The sequence below is a fragment of the Monodelphis domestica genome, chromosome 4, assembly GCF_027887165.1.
Source record: "Monodelphis domestica isolate mMonDom1 chromosome 4, mMonDom1.pri, whole genome shotgun sequence".
Taxonomy (NCBI): domain Eukaryota; kingdom Metazoa; phylum Chordata; class Mammalia; order Didelphimorphia; family Didelphidae; genus Monodelphis; species Monodelphis domestica.
The window spans coordinates 34,808,817-34,833,785 of NC_077230.1; the positions used below are offsets into that span (position 1 = coordinate 34,808,817).

General features: G+C 32.8%; 2 protein-coding genes across 2 annotated transcripts in view; both read left to right on the forward strand.

Annotated features, from left to right (window-relative positions):
* LOC130453627 (neurabin-1-like) overlaps positions 1-24,969 on the forward strand; it is a 189,704-nt gene that overhangs the window by 111,688 nt on the left and 53,047 nt on the right. The window lies entirely within an intron of this gene.
* LOC107650422 (uncharacterized) lies at positions 771-23,694 on the forward strand. Its single transcript, XM_056793276.1, has 10 exons — positions 771-1,075; positions 2,807-2,914; positions 3,376-3,481; positions 5,277-5,359; positions 8,593-8,680; positions 10,707-10,917; positions 14,338-14,449; positions 15,252-15,348; positions 18,138-18,317; positions 22,603-23,694. The coding sequence occupies exons 2-10, from the start codon at positions 2,895-2,897 to the stop codon at positions 22,702-22,704; spliced, it is 999 nt and encodes a 332-aa protein (XP_056649254.1). The 5' UTR covers positions 771-1,075; positions 2,807-2,894; the 3' UTR covers positions 22,705-23,694.

Consider the following 24,969-nt stretch of genomic DNA (forward strand, 5'->3'; position numbering starts at 1 on the left):
CAATATCACAACTAAAACAGTATCCCAAAGAGATTAGAAATTTTTAAAAAATGAAAAGAAAATGTCCCTATATGTACAAAATAATTTATGGCAGTAATTTTTCGTGTTGAAGAACTTAAAATTTCAGGGATAACATTCAATTGTGAAATGGCTGAAAAATTTATGGTATATGATTGTAATAATATTATTGTGCTACATGAAATGATGATTAAGATGCTTTCAAAAAACCTGGAAGACTTATATGAACTGATACATAATGAAGGGAGCAGAAGCAGAACATTGGGTGCATGAACAGCAATGCTATGCAATGATCAACTGTAAATGACTTTGCTATGCCCAGAAATACAAAGATTGAAAGACAGTTCTGAAAAACTGAAAAATGTTATCCACTTGCAGTGGAAAAGGTGATGGAATCTAAATGCAGAGCAAAACATATTTATTTTACTTTATTTTCCTTTCTTTCTGGTATGTTTTATTTCTCAACATGATGAATAAGGAAGGAAATATGTTTTACATGACTGCATATGTATAATCTTTATCAAATTGCTTACCTTTTTAATGAGGTTGGAGACCAGGGTGACTAGGAAAGAATTTGGAACTTAAAATAGATTTTATATGTCCTTAGAAAAAATTTTAATTATTAAAAATGTCTTAATGTGCTTATATGCTGAAAGGTAGAAAGTTCAGCAAAATCATTGATCTAGGGGAGACTGTAACAGAGTCAGATATATATATATATATATATATATATATATATATATATATATATATATATATATATATTGCTAATTATTAAGGAAAAGATACCGGTAAAGTATAAGTGGATGGCTTATAATTCCAGTGCAAAGCTAGAGTGACCAGGCCAACTGTACTGGGAGGAAATCTTATTCTTACTGTTGCTTCAGATGTTTTAGGCTTTCATTATTATTACTATTATTATTTTTGTATTTATAGGTGACAACGAACTGGGGCTTTGTACTTGTATCTTCTTTGATCCAGCAGATGAGGATGGAAAGGAACCAGGGGTTTTTATAACTGAAATTATTGAAGGAGGTGCAGTTCACAAACTTGGATGGTGAGTTTGGTTTTGTAATTTTATAAGAATTGACTTTGTAGGGAGGATTTAACATCATTCTAAAAAGGGTTAATATTGTAAACATGGAAAGTGACTACACAAATAAAATCTCTGAAAAATACAGAAATATCAACTTTAAAAATATTGTCATGACCAAGCTAGTAAGGAAATGGAATTGGCTTGGAAACAAAGATTCTATAATTCCACTCCAACTAGGTCTGTAAACTATGACTTTATTCTTGATCATTGAGAAGGTCTTTAATAATTGCCATAATGAGCCCATTGTAAACATGTGCCCAGCTATTTCCAAATCAGGTCAAATTAACAAGTATTTATAAATCTATACCATTCCAGAACCTGTGCTCTCCATGAAGGGATATAAAGAAAGTGGGAAAATAGTTCTTGACTTGGAGAAATGAAAAACTGAATTGACTAGGCAACAAACAAATTACTATTGTGTGCAGAAAAGATCTATACTAAATAAATGTGAGAAAATCTGGGTGTGGGGGATACTTTGGTTGTATTAGAAAAAATGGTATCCATGAGACACTGGCAACTATCTTCAGAGATTATTGAAATTTGACTATACAATAAAATAATTCCTGAATTGAGAGAGGGCTTCCTAGATATAGGAATGTAGGAATATACATTTAAAATATTAGTATAAACTGCCCAAAGTGAATCCTTGAGAAAGGAAAAAAATAAGAAATGCAAATAGGTTGCCAAATCATAACTTTAACCTTGTAAGAATTTACTATGCAACTGAGGTCAAATGGTACCCTCTATGTCCTTGCTCATGATGTAATTTTGGACTTTAAAATGGAATTCTTCCTGAGATGACACTTTGTTACATAGAACTGAAAGCAAAAAACGCCATCAGGCTTTCTGTTTCTAAGCCTGAGGCTCATTACTTCTTCATCCCCAACTCACATAGCCCAGATGGTTTTAGAATTTTTTCCTGCTTCCTAGATTGTAACAGAATTGATTTCATTAGCTGCCCATCCTGAATATCCCAAATACATGGTGGAAATTTTCTCCTCTTAACCTCCCAAAGTTGATTTCTTTTCCTCAGTTTCTATGATGACATTTATCTGTTTATTATCACCCAAGGTCTCTACAATAAAAGTATCAACTAGAAGGGTCCTTCTGAATTATCGTCTCCTTACTCAGTCTTCAGTCAGTGGGGCATTGTCTGATACCTCAGAAGAATCATTTGTTTTAGTTTCTGCAGATCCTATTGACTTTCTGAAGAATATTAAAATTGAAATAATACTCTGATAATTGTTTGGAGGAGGGCATCTGTGTTTGTGGATGATTTCTCTTGCATCCTTCTCACTGTGTTTTCCAAGATCTGCCAAAGTCCCTTCCTTTGTCAATCTCATTTCATTATTGAGACTTAGCCAGCTGGAAAGGCTTGGAGTACAGACCCAGTTATGAACACTAATCATCCTTGAAGCCCACTTAAAAAAAATCCAGGGAAGAATCCCCAGACAGGCTGCAGGGTAATGAAATTATTGAGACATACCAGCCCTCTAAGTCTTCTGATTAATTTGTAGAGAAGTGGTGACTGAAAAATTTGTAAGTGGCAGCCATTATACTAATGGTATGATGAGTCATTGAAGTCTATCTCTTAAATTAGTACCATATCTTCTAATCATACACATGCATTGGGCTTTTAGGTCATAAATACCTTCAATGTAATTTTAATTACTATGCAATTCTATTTTTCAGTATCCGTGTATTTGACCAGATTATTAAAATAGGTGACATCAATCTAATTGGATTGGATGAAGCAGAAATCATCTCTACTTTTAAAAAAATGGACGATTCTCCTTTCCAGTAAGTAAATTTTCCCATATTTCTTTTAAGATGCATAGATTGCTAGATCATTGTTTTTGACTTGGAAATTTCCTAAGCAATGTGTTCAAACAGAAAAATTGGGGAGAAAGAAAGCCTAATTAACATTTTTAAATAATTTCTCTTTTTGTCTTCTTTTGCTAGGAAATGACCCTCTTTTTTTCTGTTCAGCAGTTCACAAGACGTTTTAGGATTCATTTGCACCTTCCTTTCTTAATACTCTATCACATCTCAAGCAAACCCTTGATTTTCATTTGCATTCATTTTTAGTTAATGAATTTTTATTTTCTTGCCAAATAATGCTCCTTGAAGCTGAAGAGATTTTTTTGTTTTGTTTTGTTTTTGTAAGAATGAAAGCTTAGCTGAATTTCCCCATTCCATTTTTTGCATGGCTATGTCTTTATCCAAAGTACATAAATTAAATGTGGATGTTTTGTACCTAGGATTGAAATTGGCCGCGAACCACCTGAAGTCAAGTCAGAACTTATAGTACGCCTCAAGTTGTCAGAGGAAAGGAAGAAATATTTTATGAATTCACTCATAGTACAGGTATTATGTGAACCAAATAAAAAATGCAGAAACTCAAAATTCTTTCTTTTTTATCATAACAATATTAAAATAAAAATTTTGTTCTTTAAAAAATTTCCTTTCCTACTCTTGAGTAACTTCATCTTAATTTATTACATACTTTTTTATTGTTGCTCTTTTATGCAATTTTATCAATGTCTCTGAGATTTACATTCTAATCTTCTCTGATGCACTCCAACCTTCACCACTGAATTATCATTTGTAGTATAGAGAATGAATTAAGCAAAACTGAACAATAAATACACAACTGAATCTGATAGTTTTTGCTCCATTCTGAACAAAGGAGATATATATGTGTGCATGTGTATGTATATTTTTATATCTCTAGCTTTTGTCCCAGACTAAGATTTTCCATTACAATTAGTCAGAGGATGGCAATCTTTTAATGCTGCTTTAATTTACCTTAGTTTTAAAGAGCCTTCTGTTTCTGCTTACTTTACATTATTTAATGTGGGGTTTTTTAATGTCTCATAGAATTCTTATTGTTAATTTCAAAAACTTAATAATATCTCATTATATAATATATCACAGCATTTGTTCAGGTTTTCCCAAATTAACAGACACTTTGTATTCAGACAAAGAATATGTGAGTGTATCCATATTCCCTTGATTTCCTGCCTTTGATGACTTTGGGGTTTCTCTTCTATTCTAGTTGCATTGATTTTGTTCATGTTAAATCTTTCTTAGTAGTGCAAAATTTCTATTTTTTCTTTTATTATGATCACTAACCCCCTAGTTTTTTACCATCAATATGCCTCACAAATAGAGGTCTAAGATGTCTCATTCCTGTTGTTTTTCTAATTTTGAATGCTGTATGGATATTGGTTGATATTAAGGTTGTATATGCAACTTGAATTCATGATGGTAAATTATATACTCTTTCATATTCAAACTTTCATCTGTATCACCTGACTTCCAGTTTTTCTCAGGCCTTCCAGAATACAGAATCCTTCCTCTCTCATTTTTGTTTTTGGGTTTTTGAACTCCTGGATTGCTGAGTTAATTATCTTCTGGGACTTACTTATGGTAGAATATTTTATGAACTTTTAATTATTGCCAAGTAATCTTGAATAATTTTATTATTTTTGAAGGTTCAGTTTGAGGACCTGTTAATTTTAGACCTCTTTTATTATTCTTGTTTTTAACATTTCCATTAAGATTCCTTTTCACAACAATCTCTGACCAACAATCTTTTATTTTATGTCTTTCTGTATCCTGTCTCTAAGGCTTTCCCCCAAATGCTGGTCTACCAATTTGTAAGCCCCTGGAGGTGAAGGAATGTTTTATCTTTATATCCCTAGGACAACACACGGGCTTGCAATTTTAAGATGCTTAAGAAGTTATGATTGAATTAGTTGCTCATGTTGTTATGCTGATGCATAAGCAGGCTCTAGCTTTTTATTCTGTGCTATTTAGCTAGATGTTTTGGAAAACTCTTTAAAATGTTTTACTATAATTTTGAAATGACCATCTGTCCTCTAATAATGATAATGTCTTTGGAAGAAAGATCAAAGTATATATTTAATCTTTCAAAGTGTGTATATGGGTATATTGGTATATATTTCATTTTGCAAAAAGTATAAAAGTATTTACTACTGCCTCCTTAAAACCTCTTTCCTATCCAATTATGAAATCTTTAAACATTAGCACATTAGGAGAGTGGATTTTGTTTGTTTATTTTAAGCATGTTCTTGAGATTTCTTAGCTTTAGGCCTATATTGTAATTACACTTTCTAAACATTTTCTCCATTTAAAGGAAAAAATTGGAGATATCACTATTGTGAGAGGACAAGCAAGTATTTGTACAACTTCAAGAGAACCATGGTACTGGATGGCCAGGTATATATATATATATTATATATATATGTATATATATAAGCTTTTATTGAGTATGTAAACTACTGGTTTTTTAGACAAAACTTAGTGAAAGATTAATAATAAAATAACAATATGCTTTTGCCTCTAGATTCCATTTACTGGGAAGATTTCCAAATTGGAGACTCAATTTTGAAAAAATATTTATATTCAGTGGGTTTTTTGGATAATATTTTCCTGATGAGGAATGGCCTAATCATTTCTGGCTCATAAATATATAGAATGAAATAATATAATGCATTAAAATAAGTAAATATCAGGAATAGAAGAAATCTGGAAACATCTTGATAAACTTTGATGTAAAGCAAATAGAACAGATTAAAAACAAAAACAAAAAGAATGTTTTTTTTAAACTTTAGCTTCTGTCCTATAATTGAAGCTAAGTGTCAGTTCCAAAGCATAAGAGCAGTAAGAGCTAGGCATTGGGGTCAAATGACCAGCCCAGGGTCACATAGCAAAGAAGTGCCTGAGGACAGATTTGAATGCAAGACCTCTCATCTCCAGGATCTCTCTGTCCACTCAGCCAATTAACTGTTCATGAGAATATATTTTTTGTGAATTAAGACAAAAAAGGTCTAGAGAGAGCAATGGATAAGCAAAAAAATGTTAGGCAGAATAATAGATTTAAAAATGTTATTTTAGAGTGTTTAACTGACTCCCTATTATGTAAATTCATGTTACTCTAATCAATATCTTTCTGATATACTGAATCATTTTAAGCTAATATTTTTGTCTTTTAGATATATTCTATTATATTGATTTTTGTATCTGTACCTTTCCCCTCTGACTGTACTGAAGAACATCATTGTGAAAGCCCATAAACACCTTTTTCAGTGGCAAAATCATAACTCATTAGGGGTGTGTACATTTGTCACATAGATAATGATGGATGGACTTCATCAAAACTGATTACAACTTGTATACAACCTTTAGAGAATTTAATGAGCTAAGAATTTCAATTTCAATTTTAAGAGGTCTTCAGAAATTACTTTAGATATCTAGTAGATTTCTGTAATGATTTTTAAAGTATATATGTATACATACTGTAAACCTTAACATTTCTTAGACTTATAAATGTTGGAAATTCCACCATTGGGAAATTTCATACTTGAAAAATTTCCCACTGATAGTCTATTGGAATGTGAATCCCCCTTGGCATGGGAGGGTCCTTCTCCTACCTACTTAAGATTACTTTAGGATAGAAACCTTTTGCTGAAGAATGGAAAGGGCTTTGACCTATGCTTAAGCATAGAACACAAAGTTCTTTGAGTCATGTTTGATTTTAGAATTGATACAATAGAGATACTTGGAATGACAGAACCAGGTCTTGGAACTTACAATCTCCACCCTACTCAGTCCTAACAGGATTTACAAAGGGCTGCAGCAAAGGATCAAAATTAATTATTTGAGAATATGACCTTCAACAGATATGTGCAAAGGGGCAGACCTCTGGGTGGTCCTGGGTTAAGCTAGAGCCACCATTGGCACAGGGAAGACATGGACAGTGATTGGTAGATGTGAGAACTGAGGGGAGGGAAGTTGAATGGTTTCCTTAAAGATAGCAAGGTCTGAGGACTGGGAGAGGTTCGAGAAGTTTTGCTCTGAGAGGATGCTCTGAGAGGAGGGCTTGTTCTGAAGGAGGCTGGAGGTGGAGGCCTCTGAGACTGTTTCTCCATTTGGTCACATGAGTGATAGGGACTGATCTCTTTTCTTTGCCTTAGCTATCTAAGGGCTTGGGCCTTTTGGCTCAGCCTAAACAGAGGGGGTATTTAAGCCCTATTCCCTTCTCTCCCCTTTCTCTCTCTCTCTCTCTCTCTCTCTCTCTCTCTCTCTCTCTCTCTCTCTCTCTCTCTCTCTCTCAATACCTTTCTTCCTCATGTTTGTAATTAAACTCCATAAAAGGTTGACTGCTGACTTGAGTTTTCATTTACGAATTACATAGCTGAATTCCTTGGCGACCTTAAGTTAATATATATCAGTCTTTTAAAGTGATTTCCTTGTCACACATACATATATATTTTTAAAAATGTTGAACTAAAAGGTAGAGAACCAAATATATGTTCCTACTTAAAGTATAAAGCAGGAAGCCAAAAAGAGCTTTTGTGCATGCATAATAAATTATACTCTGCAGTTTAATCTAATTCTACCAAAACAATAGAGATTTCTTGGTGATTTTCATCTGTATTTGTATTGTAATTTGTAGCATTGCTCATTTTATACCCTCTAAAATTGTGATTGATCATTAAATAATTAGAGTTTACTCTGGAATTGTGTCTGATTATCAGAGTTCTTAAATCTTTCAGATTTGTTTTTCTTCATGGTGTGAATATGAAAAAACCCTCATGATAGTGTCAAATTTCTTCATGCAAATATGATAATTTTTTTTCTGGTTCATAATAGTTTGGCTCTGTTCTCTTTGTATCAGTTCATAGAAGTCTGGCCAGGTTACTCTAGTTCCATTCTGGAAATTATTTCTTTTTGTGCATAATTTGTTCAGCCATTTCCCAGTAAAACCAATCCAAACCAAACCAAACCAAAACAAAACAAAACAAAAACAAAAACAAAACAAAACAAAACAAAACATCCTATTAATCCCCAGTTCCTTGCCTCTGCAGAATAAGAAAAGAAGTATCCAATAATTGTTTTGGTACCTTTGGGTCCTATCTTTTCATTTGCATTTTTTAATTTCTTTGGGATATTGCTCAAAGTTTAATGACAGTTTAATGAGGCCTAGGACCAAATTACTTTCTTGAATATCTAGAAAAACCTAAAGTTCCACAACCACGAATACTCTTGTTTCTCATACCCCAATAATTGTCATTTTAGTTGTAATCATCTTCGTCAATCTGGTATGAAGTAACAGCTTAGAACTGTTTAAATTTACATTTCTCGAGTTACTAGTGATTTTGGACCATTTAGGATTGATTTCCCCCCTTGAAAAAGGTGCATTAGTTTCCATAGCCTTTGACTTTTTTTTGACTGTCATTTAATTGGAAGATGCCTCATGGTTCAAGGTTTACATTTGATCAGTATAGTAAATGGAAGGTCAGAAAGGCTAAGTGACTTGCCCAAGTAAATACAACTAATTAGTAGAAACATACAACTAGGTTCTAGAACTAGAACTTGAGTCCAAATCTCTTTAATTCCAAGATGGTTTGATTGCCAGTTGTATGAAACTGCTACCTTTTCTTCCACAGTAACCTGAAATTTGTTATTGGGGCACTGAAAATATTAATAGAAGAAGATCAGGGATGTAGAAAAGACTTCCAAGCTATCTTTGAGCAGGTAAGACAGCACAGTTCCTCCCCATTAATCAAGTTTTATTGAATGTTAGTTGTGTTCACAGTGATAAAAGTGGTGGAAAGCAAAGCAGTCAGTGAGAATGGTGCCCATAATAATGCATGAAATAAATGCTTCCTATTTCATTCATCCATTCTTTTGATCAGTCCAAACAAAACTTTTCAATCTTACTAAAACTCTACTTGGCCTAAGAGGACTGCTTTATGAAAGGTGAATTGACCAAAACTCCCATATCACTACTCTCTGCCTAGTTCTACTTATCACTCTTTAGAAAATCCAGTATGGAAATCATTTGGGAACCCCAGCCTACTACTACTACTAATCCATGAATTGTGTCTACTTGATCAAGAGAAAGGATCATCGGCTGGGGTATCCTTCTTCCTTGCTTCCCTTACTCCCTTGCAGCTATTAACTACACTTAGGTCTTAAATGTGAATCAGTAACTTTCTTCTTTCTGAAGTGAAGAAGGCCCACCAGGCTTTTTTATTATTATTTTCTCTGTGAATGTGCCTCTGAAGTCTGCTAGAATGTAGGCCTTACAATCGATTTCCCCTACTTTTATGCTATCATTGTAACTACTAATTGAAGTACCTCTGGATGTGTGCAAAATGCTGCTAAGCGCTGGAGACATAAAGAGAAAAAATGAAACATTTCCTGATCTTGAGACACTCTTACTCCATACTCTAAGTGGAAAGTACAACATTTAAAATAAGGTTCAGCTGAAGCACAAGATGGAATGCTTCAGAAGTCCTGGGGTCTCAGTGGTAGAATGGATGGAATGGATAGCAAGAGCCATTTGGCAATGATTTCACAAAGATTAGTTAGACTGGTTCTGCCATCTATCACATCAGTAAATTCTTTTGTATTTGAGGATTAAACCCAGTGTCTCGGTCACATATTATCAAGGCTTTCCTGTTTTTATTGGATAAAGTCTAAACCCAGTACCTTCCATACTCTGACACCAGAGGGTTCCATACTTAATTCCCAGAGTACCATGACATAAATTTTTTATTATATATATATATATATGCATATATCTATATCTATATCTTTGTAGTCATATAAATCTTATATACCCAGAGCTTAGCTGAGGACCAGAAGACCAGACATGGAAGAAGCTCTTAGTAGTGAATATCATTTTTCCTTTTTTCTATACACATGTAAATCTGTGTGTCAGTATATACATATAGATGCACATAAATGCATGCACACATTTATTTATATATGTGTATGTGTGTATGTGTCGATATCTATACCTCTATCTAAGGCCAGGTTACTTACTCATCAGACCTGCCCTAACATTCTTCTAGTTTGCAAAAGGGCTTGTCACTGTAATTTCTCAGCTATTATGGTATTTCCACTGACTGTTTTTGAACATCTCTTGGAGTCCATTTTACCTAAATTACAATGCTCCTAGAAGCAGAAACTGTCTTTCCCCCCTGTATATACAGAACTATGCAGGAAGAGAAGCTCTGTTTTGTAGTGTTAGGAAGTGATATGTATTGAAGTGGTCCCCCTGATGTCCATCCTGGATGTCTGAAGCTCACCAGGTCAGTAACATCTTACTGCTTTTGGCAGCTTCCTGCAACTAAATGGCACTGAAGGTGTCACCTTGCCTTGAAAAACACAATTCTTAGCTGGGAGAGCTTTTAAGCTTTGGATTCTATCCCTAACCTCATTCCTATCTACATGCCTATCTCTTTCCCTCTTCCCATTCCCATCCATGTCCCCATCTCAGTTCCCAAACCTATCCCTGTCTCTAATCTCATGTAAATCTCTCGTCCTATCCTGATTGGTTTTACACAATAGCTACTAGTCATGGAATTTGTGCATATGTTTTTGAATGTAATAGATCTTAAGCGGTTCATTTGAGAATAAAGAAGTCAGATAAGTGGCTAGCAGGAATAAATGAGTTATATATGAGATGGTTGTGACTCTTGGAGAGGAAAAGGATTGAATAACGTGTACTTAATATTAATAGATTTATTTTGGTTAATTTGGTAAATTTCAGGCTAACTTTTTTCAAGACAAATATAGAGACATGAACACATACAATGTGAATATGGAACAGAAACCTGATGAATCAGATAAAGAAGGCACATTTTTACCATTGGCCCCAGAAGAAGAATTATTACTAGAACAATTTAAAATAAAACCTAACGAGATAAAAAATGAAGATTTATCACCAGGGCAATTATTAGCCCAAGGGGATTTCAATTCAGGTAAGACATATATCCTTGCTCAAAACATTTGACCCTAAAGTTTTCTGATAGAAAAGAGAAATTTGCAACAAATGTTTCCATCACTCACCGAATCTCTGGTCTCTATTCCTTTCCCCTTCATATCTCTAATAATGAGAATGCTAGCTGCTTTATAAGGCTTTCTCAACTATTGGTGATCCCTCTCTTGGTGATTGAACTATATGGGACCTTGGAAATATTCTACTATAACATTTTAATTGCTATAGAAATCTATCCTATATGTATGTCAGAATGTCATTTAGCTTCTGCCTCAAAATATGCAGTGATAGGAAACTCATTTTCTCAACATCCAGGCCACACTATCGCTAAATTACTTAAGCTTTTAGACAAGATTACAGTACAATTTTATTTTTCTCATGCTTTTTTTTATAATTTATTCGTTTTCCCTTCTTTTGAAATAATACAGAAAAAGATCTTGTTCCTCTTTCCCTATTACTATCCATCTGACATATAAAATCAACTTATTATCCACCTAAGTTTTTTTTTAATATCTATGATCATGTTTAGACTGAAAAAAATCTTTATATGATTTCTTATTACATCCTTGGGACATGGTTTTGTTTAGAGTCTATTATCCATCCTACTTTAATTACATCCATTTTGGTTTATCAACATTCTGTTGGTCTCATTGCAACAAAATCTTTTTTTAATTCAATTACTTATAGGAATAATTTTGGCCATTTCTTTCAACATTTTAAAATTCAGATGCTCCCATCTCCCTTTCCCTGAGGTGGTGAAGAATCTGATATAGGTTACACTAATACTATCATGTAATACATATTTCCATATTGTTTCCATCATGATAAAGACATATAACATATATATTCAATCTCATGAAGATTTATAATATAACTTATAATTTATAATATAACTATTATAGTAGAAGATGTCAAGTTTTGATCTACACTCAGATTTTTTTTGTAGCTTCCTTGACCATTGATAGTATGTTCTTCATGTGTTACCTTGGAAGCTTTATGATAATGGTTTAGTCCTCCACAATTGATCATTGTATAATATTTCTGTTATAGTCTCTAGTTATAATGGCTCTGCTCACTTTTTCTGAATTCATCCTGTTCATTGTTCCTTATGGCATAATAGTAATCCATTACAACCATATTCCACAGCTTGATCATTCAACCACTAAATAATGGACAACCCCTCAGTTTCCAATTCTTTGCCTCTATAAAAAGAGCTGATAATAATATTTTGGCACAGCTAATTCCTTTTATTCTATCTTTGATCCATTTGGGATCCTGAACCTTTAGTGAGATTGTTATATAGACCTTTGGGTATTGTTTCATATAAGTCTGCAGAATGGTTGTATTGATTCACACTATTACGAATGAAGTTTATTAGTGTTACAATTTTCACACCTCCCCTTCAACATTTATCATTTTCCATTTTGGTCATGTTAGCTAATATGAAGGGTATGAGATCATTTTTCAGAGTTGTCTTAATTTTCATTTCTCTCATCAATAGTGATTTGGAATTTTTTAAAATATAGCTATGTATAATTTTAATCTCTTCTGAGAAATGCCTATTCAAATCCTTTGACCATTTCTCAATTGAGGAATGTTGTGTATTATAAATTTGACTCAGTTCTCTATATATAAAGAAATGAGACTTTTGTCAAATACTTGTTATAAATTTTTCCTCAGAATTTGTTTTTTCATTTCTAATCTTAAGTACATTTGTTTTATTTGTGCAAAACCTTTTTAATTTAATGAAATCAAAATTCCCTTTTAATCAAGTATGCCGATGGTTTATTTATTTTATTTTTTCATAAAACAAACTATTTGTCTTATTTTATTAGTTCTATGGTTTTCTTACTTTCAATCTATTCATCCCTTGCTTGATTTTCATGATTTCCAATTTGGTGTTTAATTGAGGATTTTTAAATTTGTCCTTTTCTAGGATTTTTAGTTGTATAACCAATTCGCTTATGACCTGCTCTTTCTCTACTTTACCTGATATGAGCAATAAGAGATGTGAATTTTCCTCTAAGTACTGCTTTGGCTACATCCTATGAATTTTGATATGTTGTCTCCTTATAATCATTCTCTTTAATGAAATTATTGATTGTTTCTATGATTCATTCTTTGACCCATTTATTCTTTAGGCAAAAATTTGTTTATGTCTATCATCTATGTATATGCCATATACATATAAATTTATTTATTGGCAAATAGAGAAGGTTTCCTATTTTGGCTATAAATATCACTTGTATAAATGGTTCATTAGAAAACACCTTTTTCCTGGGTACCATCAATTACTTGCATTCCCCTTGTATTGTGAAACTGTGAACATTGGAGTATCACTGTCATTGCTAACAGAAGGAAATCTGGTTCAGCCTTATGAATCTGAGATCTGGAAGAATGAATACTGGTGAATTGAGCAACAGTTGGAAAATGAATGCTGTACTTCAGGGGCTGACTTTTTTTTGGCTGCCAAGTACCAACAATTAATATGATTGTTGTTCAGAGAATATTAGAACCTCTAGTGTGAGGGGTTGCTGAACACTTTTCAGGGCTGCTTATCTGCCTTTGGTGTCTACTTGTCACTCAGCTCTCATCTGTGGTTCCATGAAGCTGTAGCATGTGGAGCAGCCTGTTAAAACTGAACAGATGGGTTAAGTTAGGTTGATATCTACTCCAGGCTTGTGAAGACCTCCTCCTGGAATAGGTGGATGAGAAAATTTGCTTCAGTAGCCATGAATGTAGCTGAAGGTAAGCACTGTGGAGTGCGTAGAGTTTGGTTGGACATCTAAGACACTAAAGTCATTTAGGTTCAGTGTCAATCATCTAGGTTCAGTGTCAGTCATCCAGACTTTAGTCTTGCCACAGGATTTAGATGACTCTGGAAGAAAGAGTGAGGCTGACAATTTTTTGCAACTCACTTAAATCCAATTCATACACAAGTTAAAATATTACTCTGTGATGTCACTGGTACTTTTCAGACATAAGGATCACCACCACCGCTGCCAACTGATTAATCAACATTTTTGACTGTCTCATCCTTTTAAGTCTTCTTAAATCTAGCTTTATTTGTTTTTAACTGCCCTTGCAGCGGGACTAGTATTTTCTTGGTAGTTATCCTAGATCATCAGTCTTAGAAGGAACCTCAAAGACCACCCACTTTAATCCCTTCATTTTGTAGGTGAGAAAAATGAGGCACAGAGAAGATATTCAGATAGTTACCTTCCCAGCGGTGACTTCATGGCTTCTGGCTCTAAAAGCAATACCAAAGGTAGGTTCTTCACTTTATAAGATGTCAAAGCCTTGGTCAGCAATAGTAACCAATGAAAGATTGCTGTTGTCCCTTGCTAATCCTAGTAAAATATTTGTGTACTGTTGTACTCATTGAATTATTTATTTTTCTTAGAGACCCCAATAAAAAAAGAAAAAGAAGAAGATGAAATAGTAGTGGAGGAAGAGATTATTAGCACTGGAAAACCTACAGAGGGAAAGGCTAAAAAGGGATTTTCCTGGTTCCGGTAAGAGATGTACTTTTTATATATGGATAACAATATTATTAATAAACAAAACATTTTATTTCTCCTGTAATTTACCTCTTTGGCTACTGTTTGCTATGTTTTTTGCCCCTTTATACAAAAGAACTTCATTATTTATATGAATTTTCTCAGTTGTTCACATCTTACTCAAATGGGTGCTGGCATAGAGTAAAGGTGTCAAATTCACAGTTTATGGATGTGACCCAGAGAGATCCATTTCTTTTTGAGTCTGATAATAACAACTTAGTGGGAAAAGTATAGCACATGGAATCTGAGTTATCTGCATTCAGACTGGAGTTTTATCACCTAGTCATGTGTTCAAATTCAAGTATTTTCTGATCAATAGGTTACAGACTTCCCATCTATAAAATATTACAAGTTGACATCTAGAGTTACTTCAGATCTAAATCAGTGACCCCCTCGCTCCTTACAAGACAAATCATGTATTAGTTGTGGTTAATGTGGAGGAGGAACAAGTAGAGAAATGATATTGTGCCATATGCACACATATTTAACTTAACTGGCTTCCATATCTAGTTTTATATTTTTACCTATAGCGCCAAATTTGATCTTGCCCCTTCTCTAATACATATGCTGACATAGCACGTATCCTACAAAAAGTGTAACTCCAAACTCTTTTAACATGTAGCTTTGTCTTTTTTTCAGAATTGAAATTCATGAAATTTTTATAGTGTGCATCTATTTAAGATCCTTTTTTGTGTCATAGTAGAATGTATTTTGTGTTTTAATAATTATTTCCCTCTCAAATGTTGTATGATTCTAGCAATATCAAAGAACGCAAGCTGTGGAACTTCTTTCATTTTAAAAAACATGACAAACAAGTAAAGAATGTGCACAAGTGGGAAGAAATTGATCAAGTGGTAAATTTTCATTATGTTAAATTTATCAAAGATTTAAGTTTGTTTCCCCATTTAAATTACTAGAGATTGAGCTTTCTCTTGAATTAGAAAACTATAATTTACCTTGGATTGAGGAGTTAACATTCTGTCATAATTATTAATCAGTATGCATAGGAATAAAATTACCTGAGTAAGGATCAAAAGTACCATAGCGGCAACTGTTTGGCCTTGAAGTCTCTTTGTTGTTCCCAGAGATCATTCAAGAACCTCTCTCAAGAAAAGGGAATGATTAAGAACTCTTAAAACATTTGAATTCTCTGTATTTGGATGTTTTAAGGACAAAGGATAATTGATTCAACTTTTGGCCTCAGAATATTGTTCGCTGAAAATTTTCTAAAATTATGGCACAGAGTATTGAAATACACTTAACCTAGAGAAAAGTGCAAGTTGAATTGTTATGGGCTGATGCATGTAGGAAGTGATAACATATTACGATAATTTTCCCTCCATGCCAGAAGGGGTCTCTGAAGGGGCTGTACAATATTTAAAAAATAACAGGTAGGTAAAATGGTAAAAGTTTGCCAAGAAATACCACTGTCGGTTGTTGGCAAAATAAGAGGAGAGATTGCATGTGTATGTCTTGATTTACTGTGCCTGTGTTACTGAGCAAAAAAAAGAACATGAGAGCCACAGATGGGCCAATATGACAATGAAGGAAAATAATAAATGTTGAAGGGGATATGGCAGAATTGGGACACTAATGCATTGCTAGTGGAGTTGTGAATTAATACAAGCATTCTGGAGGGAAATTTGGAATTATGAGCAAAGGGCTTTAAAAGAACACATTTGATCTTTGATCCAGCAATACCATTGCTGCGTTTGTACTCCAAAGAGATAATAAGGAAAAATGCGTATACAAAATATTCATAGCTGAGTTCTTTGTGGTGGCAAAAATTGGAAAATGAGGGGATATTCCTCAGTTAGGGAATGACTAAACAAATTGTGGTATATATTGGTGATGGAATACTATTGTGTTATATGGAATGATGACCTACTTGATTTCTATATGAACTGGAAAGACCTCCATGAACTGAAGCAGAGTGAAATGAGCAGAACCAATCGAATGATATACACTGAAAGTGAAACATTGTAGAACTATCCAACATAATGAACTTTACTACTCGCAGCATACAATAGTCCAGGAAATTCCTGAAGGACTTATGAGAAAGAATGCTATCTATATTGAGAGAGAGAACTATGGGAATAGAAATGAAAAAGAAAAACTTAAGACTTAACACCTAGAACTTGTTTATATGAATATATGATTTGGGGTTTGAGCTCTATGGTAAAAATGAATAATATAAAATTAGATATCAAGGGATAACATTTGTACAATCCAGTAGAATTGCTTATTGCTTCTGGGAGGGGAAAAGGTAAAGAAAATGAATCATATAAACTTGAAAAAATATTAAAAATAAAAAAAGAATATTAGGTATGAGGTCAATTGAGAGAATATCTATTGATCTTCACACACATATTTTTACACATACATAAATAAATAGATACACATGTACACATGAGTAAGTCCAACTAAAGATTTCATCACCCACCAGGCATTAGGAAGTATTTCTGACCCGCCCAATTTTGTTTGTGCTCTAGCTAGCAAGAATAAAATTCTGAATTGCCTCACATTAGGAATTCTTTTGAATCCTCCAAGGATGGTCCCATCTCTTAATAGATACTGAAAAAGGACCCCCACAACACTGTCTAATGGAGATTGGCATTTTTTTTCAATTTTCTTTTACTTATAAAATAATGAATGGCAATAAAATACAAGCTTTCCTCCAAACCTAAAGGTGACAACATCGAATATATTTAACATTTGTAATCATGATGGTCAACTTGGCAAAATCTTGTAAAAAAAAAGTAAGATTTGTTTCCATTTACTTTCTAGAAATATTACCCATCAGTAGAAATAGACAAAAAACTAGGATGCACTTTAATAGTTCCTGACCAGTTTCTCAACTGATATGGTAACCTCAATTGGAAAGTTATGGATATCAGACACTGGAAGATGGAATTGGGGACTTGAGGGTTCTTTGCCTTTATAAGAACCATCACTAGATTCTAAAGTTGGCTAACACCTAGCTAATCTAACTTCTAGTCTTAGAACCTGATGATGACCCTTCCTCTGCCTCCCATGACCCAGAAACCCCAGCAGCTCCCACCAGGCCAAGTTGCCTCAACTTCCTTCCTGGGTGGATATTGGGTAAAGTGGCCTGTGTTCCTGGCCAAAGAAGAGACAAAACTACCTGGGTAAAGGTAGATTTTAGTTCAATTTATTTTGGCCATGGAGAATAACTGAATACACTTTGGATGTAGATAATTTTCCTCTCATCTTGTCTTAACTTGGAGTAGGTGGAAACATTTTAGTATTAATACATTCCCTTACAAAGTCATCACTCCTTAAGGAAAAATATATCAAGTATTTTGCCTGTTTTAGAATAATGCTATTTTTAAAAAGGCTCCAAAGTATTTTCATTGCAAAAAATAAAGTTTTTTCCTGGTTTACAAAACTCACTTCAGATCTCTTGTTGTTCTGTGAATTTTTGACATACAGATGAAAGAAAAGGGTGGTAGGGATAAGAAATACAGCAGCCTTGAAAAGAAAAATTTATAAAAAAAACTGTGAAATGAGGGATGATTTTGGAACAAATGGTCTCTAAGGCTCCTTTGAGGTTTTGCTGTCTATGGTTATATTAACATATAGCCATGGAAGCTTTTTAAATATTGTGTCTCTTGACCTTCAGGTATTGGAAGATTACTGTCCTTATTCTACTGAAGCCCCTAAAACATTGCCAACAGAGTGGACAAATATTGAAGTTGGTAATTGGTTATGGAGCATTGGAATGGAGGAGTATGTTGTAAAATTTTATTGTAAAGGAATAACTGGTGAAAAACTCCTTACACTGGACAATCACTCGCTAAAAGTAAGTTCAAGAATTGACTTTTTTTTTACAATACATTAGACAACATATATATATATATATATATATAATCACTAATTTTATGGAGAGAGTATATAAATCATAATACAAAAATGGGAAATCCTATGTATGATCTATTTGCCAATCTTATGGTTTTAAGGAAATCATGTTAACCTCCTTTTGAATGTAGTATCAAGGGAGATTTCTTTTTGATTGTGATTTGTTAAATTCCCCCCTCCCCTTTTTAGTATTCCTAACATGTGGTCATTTCCTTTTATTTATATTTATTTATTTATTTTTAAAAACCTACCATTCCTTTTTGGAATCAATCCCCATGTATTAATTCCAAGGAAGAAGAGGAGTAGGATCTGGGCAAGGAGTGGGTAGTGAGTGACTTGCCGAGGGTCACACTGTTAGCAAGAGTATCAAGAGTATGTGAGGGGGGCACTGGGTAGCTCAGTGGATTGAAAGCCAGGCCTGTAGATGGGAGATCCTGGGTTCAAATTTGACATCAGACATTTCCCAGCTGTGTGTGACAAGGAAATCACTTTAAAAGACTGATATATATTAACTTAAGGTCGCCAAGGAATTCAGCTATGTAATTCCTAAATGAAAACTCAAGTCAGCAGTCAACCTTTTATGGAGTTTAATTACAAACAGGAGGAAGAAAGATATTAGAGATAGAGAGAGAGAGGGAGAGAGAAAGGGGAGAGAAGGGAATAGGGCTTAAATCCCTCTTCTGTTTAGGCTGGGCTAAAAGGCCCAAGCCCTTAGATAGCTGAGGCAAAGAAAAGAGATCAGTCCCTAACACTCACGTGACCAAAATGAAGAAACAGTCTCAGGGGCCTCCACCTCCAGCTTCCTTCAGAGCAATCTTCTCAGAGCACCACCTCTCAGAGCAAAACCTCTCCAACCAACCCCGCCTAGTCCTCAGACCCCACTGTCTTTAAGGAAACCATCCAAGTTCCCTCCCCTCAGTTCTCACATCTACCAATCACTGTCCATGTCTTCCCTGTGCCAATGGTGGCTCTAGCTTAACCCAGGACCTCCCAGAGGTCTGTGGCTTTGCACATGTCTGTCTGTTGAAGGTCATATTCTCAAATAATTAAATCTTGATCCTTTGCTGCAGCCCTTCCTAAATCCTGTTACCCTGAGTAGGGTGGAGATTGGAATAATTAAATTTTGATCTATGCTGCAGCCCTTCGTAAATCCTGTTAGGACTGAGTAGGGTGGAGATTGTAAGTTCCAAGACCTGGTTCTGTCATTCCAAGTATCTCTATTGTATCAATTCTAAAATCAAACATGACTCAAAGAACTTTGTGTTCTATGCTTAAGCATAGGTCAAAGCCCTTTCCATTGTTCAGCAAAAGGTTTCTATCCTAAAGTAATCTTAAGTAGGTAGGAGAAGGACCCTCCAATGCCAAGGGGGATTCACATTCCAATAGACTATCAGTGGGAAATTTCACTGAAACAGATTAAAAAACATTAATCATGGAAAATGGCAAAATTTCATTTCATTTATAGTAAATAGAATCTCATATTTTATAAGGCCTAAATTGCAAATCCTCGTTAGTATGATACCTTTGTCTTTGACTGGAGATACTTGATCCATGAAATATGATAGCTTACTAGACAAAAAATAAATTCTACTTCGATTCATTTATTTCCTAAGAGAATAGAACTTTGAGGGTTTTTAAAGTATACTTTCTCTCATAACATGTTTCTAGGATTTTCCTAAAATATAGTATTTAATTTAAATTCCTTTAAGCTGTAAATGTCTGATATTCTGACCCTTCAATTTTAATTTAATTTTTAATTTTAAAAATAAATTATTAATACATTTAAGTATTGATTGATTTTATTATTCATTCTTTTACTTAAGTAAACAGGAATGTTTTAATTAATTTAATTTTCCATTTAATTTTTTTTCAATTTGGGATTGTTTCAATAACACAAGTATCATTGGACTCCCATCTAGATAAATAACAATTAATGCATGAAGTCCCAAAATGTTTCACAACGGCAAACTATTACGGTAGTTCCTTAATGTATTTTAGGATTGTACGATGTAATTTTTTACTTCATCCAGACCTAGGGAATATTTTTCTATTGTTGGAAAATCTGTGTTCTTTAGAAATGATCCTATAGCAGCTTCATTTTCAGGTTCATTATGTAAAGAATTAGAAAATCTATTCATCTGAATAAGTAGATGGAAAATCAAATCAAAACAACTCACCTCATACCTAGAAGATTGGCTAACATGACAGCAAAAGAAAGTAATGAATGATGGGGAGAGGGGGTGTGGAAAAGTTGGGATATTTGCATTGCTGGAAGACTTGTGAATTGATCCAACCATTCTGGAGGGCCATTTGGAACTATGCCCAAAAGGGGCTAAAAGACTGTCTGCCCTTTGATCCAGCCATAACACTGCTGGGTTTTTACATAAAAGAGATAATAAGGAAAAGGCATGTACACGAATATTCGTAGCTTCACTCTTTTTGGTGGCAAAAAATTGGAAAATGAGGGGATGCCCTTCAGTTGGGGAATGGCTGAACAAATTATGGTATATGTTGGTGATGGACTTACTATTCTGCTCAAAGGAATAATAAAATAGAGGAATTCCATGGGAACTGGAAGAGCCTCCAAGAAGTAATGCAGAGTGAAAGGAGCAGAAACAGGAGAATATTGTACACAGAGACTGATACACTGTGGTACAATTGAATGTAATGGATTTTTCCATTAGTGGCAATGCAGTGATCCTGAAGAACCCAGAGGGATCTATGAGAAAGAACACTATTCGCATTCAGAAGAAAAACTGTGGGAGTAGAAACACCGAAGAAAAACAACTGCTTGATTACATGGGTCTAGGGGGATATGTTTGGGGATGTAGACCATAAAGGAACATCCTAGTGCAAACAACAGCAGCATGGAAACAGGTTATGATCAAGAACACATGTAATACCCAGTGGAATTGCGCATCAGCAATGGGAAGGGTGGGCAGGGTGAGGGGAGGGAGGGATAGTATATGATTTTTGTAACCAAGGATTAATGTTTGAAATTGACCAAATTAAAAAATAAATGAAATGAAATGAAATGAAAAAAAGAAAAAAGAGTATGTGAGGCCACATTTGAATTAAGGACTTTTTAAAAAATTTAATTTATTTAGTCAATTTTTAGAACATTATTCCTTGGTTACAAGAATTATATTCTTTCCCTCCCTGCCCTCTCCCTACCCTTCCTGAATCTGTTGCTCAATTTCATTGGGTATTACATGTATCCTTGATCAGAACCAATTTCTATGTTGTTGGTGTTTGCATTATGATGATCATTTAGAGTCTACCTCCCCAGCCATATCTGAGTTAAGGACCTCTTGTTTCTAGGCCTAGCTCTCAATTTGCTAAGCCACCCTTCATTCTTTTTTAGAACTCTGTGCATTAAAAAAAAAAAAACCCACTGGTAACCAGGAAAGCAGTTTTGTAGTTTTTGAACAGTCAGATTAATTTCACTGAAACAGATTAAAAAACATTAATCATGGAAAATGGCAAAATTTCATTTCATTTATAGTAAATAGAATCTCATATTTTATAAGGCCTAAATTGCAAATCCTCGTTAGTATGATACCTTTGTCTTTGACTAGAGATACTTGATCCATGAAATATGATAACTTACTAGACAAAAAAAAATTCTACTTAGATTCATTTATTTCCAAAGAGAATAGAATTTTGAGGGTTTTTAAAGTCTACTTTCTCTCATAACATGTTTCTAGGATTTTCCTAAAATATAGTATTTGATTTAAGTTCCTTTAAGCTGTAAATGTCTGATATTCTAACCTTTCAATTTTTATTTAATTTTTAATTTTAAAAATAAATTAATAATACATTTAAGTATTGATTGATTTTATTATTCATTCTTTTACTTAAGTAAACAGGTATGTTTTAATTAATTTAATTTAGTTTTCCATTTAATTTTTTTTCAATTTGGGAATGTTTCAATAGCACAAGCATCATTGGACTCCCATCCAGATGAATAACAATTAATACATGAAATCCCAAAACATTTCACAACGGCGAACTATTATGGTAGTTCCTTAATGTATTTTAGGATTGTACGATGTAATTTTTTACTTCATCCAGACATAGGGAATATTTTTCTATTCTTGGAAAATCTTTGTTCTTTAGAAATGATCCTATAGCAGCATCATTTTCAGGTTCATTATGTAAAGAATTAGAAAATCTATTCATCTGAATAAGTAGATGCAAAATTACACTTTTAATTTTTCTTTCCAAAGGAAATCGAAGTCAACAAGAAGAAAGACCGCCGGAAAATACTTAAGGCTATTAAGAAAGTTAGAGATTTTTGGGAAAAAAATCATCATTTCGTCTTATTATAGAAATTGATGGAAAGAAGACACAGAACCAGAAAGATGGCAAAAATGGAAAATGCAATTACTTTTGTTATATTGAATTTTCATCATTTTACTTCTGTTACTTTTGTTATATGAACTTTTAAGGGATTTTACTTCCATGTTACTTTTGTTATATGAACTTTTAAGGGATTTTACTTCCATGTTACTTTTGTTATATGAACTTTTAAGGGATTTTAGTTCCATGTTACTTTTGTTATATGAACTTTTAATCATTTTATTACTGTTACTTTTGTTATTATTAACTTTTAATTATTTCACTTTCATGTTACATTTGTTATATGAACTTTTAAGGGATTTTACTTCCATGTTATTTTTGTTATTATTAACTTTTAATCATTTCACTTCTATGTTACTTTTGTTATATGAACTTTTAAGGAATTTACTTCTATGTTACTTTTGTTATATGAACTTTTAAGGAATTTACTTCCATGTTACTTTTGTTATATGGACTTTTAATCATTTTATTACTGTTACTTTTGTTATTATTAACTTTTAATCATTTCACTTTCATGTTACATTTGTTATATGAACCTTTAAGGGATTTTACTTCCATGTTACTTTTGTTATATGAACTTTTAAGGGATTTTACTTCCATGTTATTTTTGTTATTGTTAACTTTTAATCATTTCAGTTCTATGTTACTTTTGTTATATGAACTTTTAAGGGATTTTACATCCATGTTACTTTTGTTATATGAACTTTTAAGGGATTTTACTTCCATGTTACTTTTGTTATATGAACTTTTAATCATTTTATTACTGTTACTTTTGTTATCATTAACTTTTAATCATTTCACTTCCATGTTACTTGTTATATGAACTTTTAATCATTTTATTACTGTTACTTTTTTTTATTAATTTTTAATCATTTCACTTTCGTGTTACATTTGTTATATGAACCTTTAAGGGATTTTACTTCCATGTTACCTTTGTTATATGAACTTTTAAAGAATTTTACTTCCATGTTACTTTTGTTATATGAACTTTTAAGGGATTTTACTTCCATGTTACTTTTGTTATATGAACTTTTAATCATTTTATTACTATTACTTTTGCTATAATTAACTTTTAATCATTTCATTTTCATGTTACTTTTGTTATATGAACCTTTAGGGATTTTACTTCCATTTTACTTTTGTTATGTGCACGTTACTTTTGTTATTATTAACTTTTAATCATTTCACTTCTATGCTACTTTTTTATATGAACTTTTAAGCATTTTATTACTGTTACTTTTGTTATTATTAACTTTTAATCATTTCACTTCTATGTTACTTTTGTTATATGAACTTTTAAGGGATTTTACATCCATGTTACTTTTGTTATATGAAGTTTTAAGGATTTTACGTCCATGTTACTTTTGTTATATGAACTTGTAAGGGATTTTACTTCCTTGTTACTTTTGTTACATGAACCTTTAGGGATTTTACTTCCATGTTACTTTTGTTATATGAACTTTTAAGGAATTTACTTCCATGTTTCTTTTGTTATATGAACTTTTAAGGGATTTTACTTCCATGTTACTTTTGTTATATGAACTTTTAAGGGATTTTACTTCCATGTTACTCTTGTTATATGAACTTTTAAGGGATTTTTTATACATGTTACTTTTATTATATGATCTTTTAAGGAATTTACTTCTATGTTACTTTTGTTATATGAACTTTTAATCATTTTATTACTGTTACTTTTGCTATTATTAACTTTTAATCATTTCACTTTCATTTTACTTTTGTTATATGAACCTTTAGGGATTTTACTTCCATGTTACTTTTGTTATATGCACGTTACTTTTGTTATTATTAACTTTTAATTGTTTCACTTCTATGTTACTTTTGTTATATGAACTTTTAAGGGATTTTACATCCATGTTACTTTTGTTATATGAACTTTTAAGGAATTTACTTCCATGTAACTTTTGTTATATGAACGTTTAAGGGATTTTACTTCCATATTACTTTTGTTATATGAATTTTAAGGGATTTACTTCCATGTTTCTTTTGTTATATGAACTTTTAATCATTTTATTACTGTTACTTTTGTTATTATTAACTTTTAATCATTTCACTTCTATGTTTCTTTTGTTTTATTATTAACTTTTAATTATTTCATTTTTAAGTAAGTATTATTTTGATGGAGGATAATTTTTGCACAGGTTAATAATTGTTAATATCATACATATAACATATGAAAAAATGGTTATAATATGCACGTATACTTTTTTATAAGA

Excerpts from the sequence above, each read along its gene's own strand:
- LOC107650422 (XM_056793276.1), top strand. The coding sequence starts at position 2,895 with ATGGACGATTCTCCTTTCCA. Across the intron at positions 5,360-8,592 it reads CCATGGTACTGGATGGCCAG|TAACCTGAAATTTGTTATTG; the intron begins GTATATATATAT and ends TTTCTTCCACAG. Across the intron at positions 18,318-22,602 it reads TGGACAATCACTCGCTAAAA|GAAATCGAAGTCAACAAGAA; the intron begins GTAAGTTCAAGA and ends TTCTTTCCAAAG.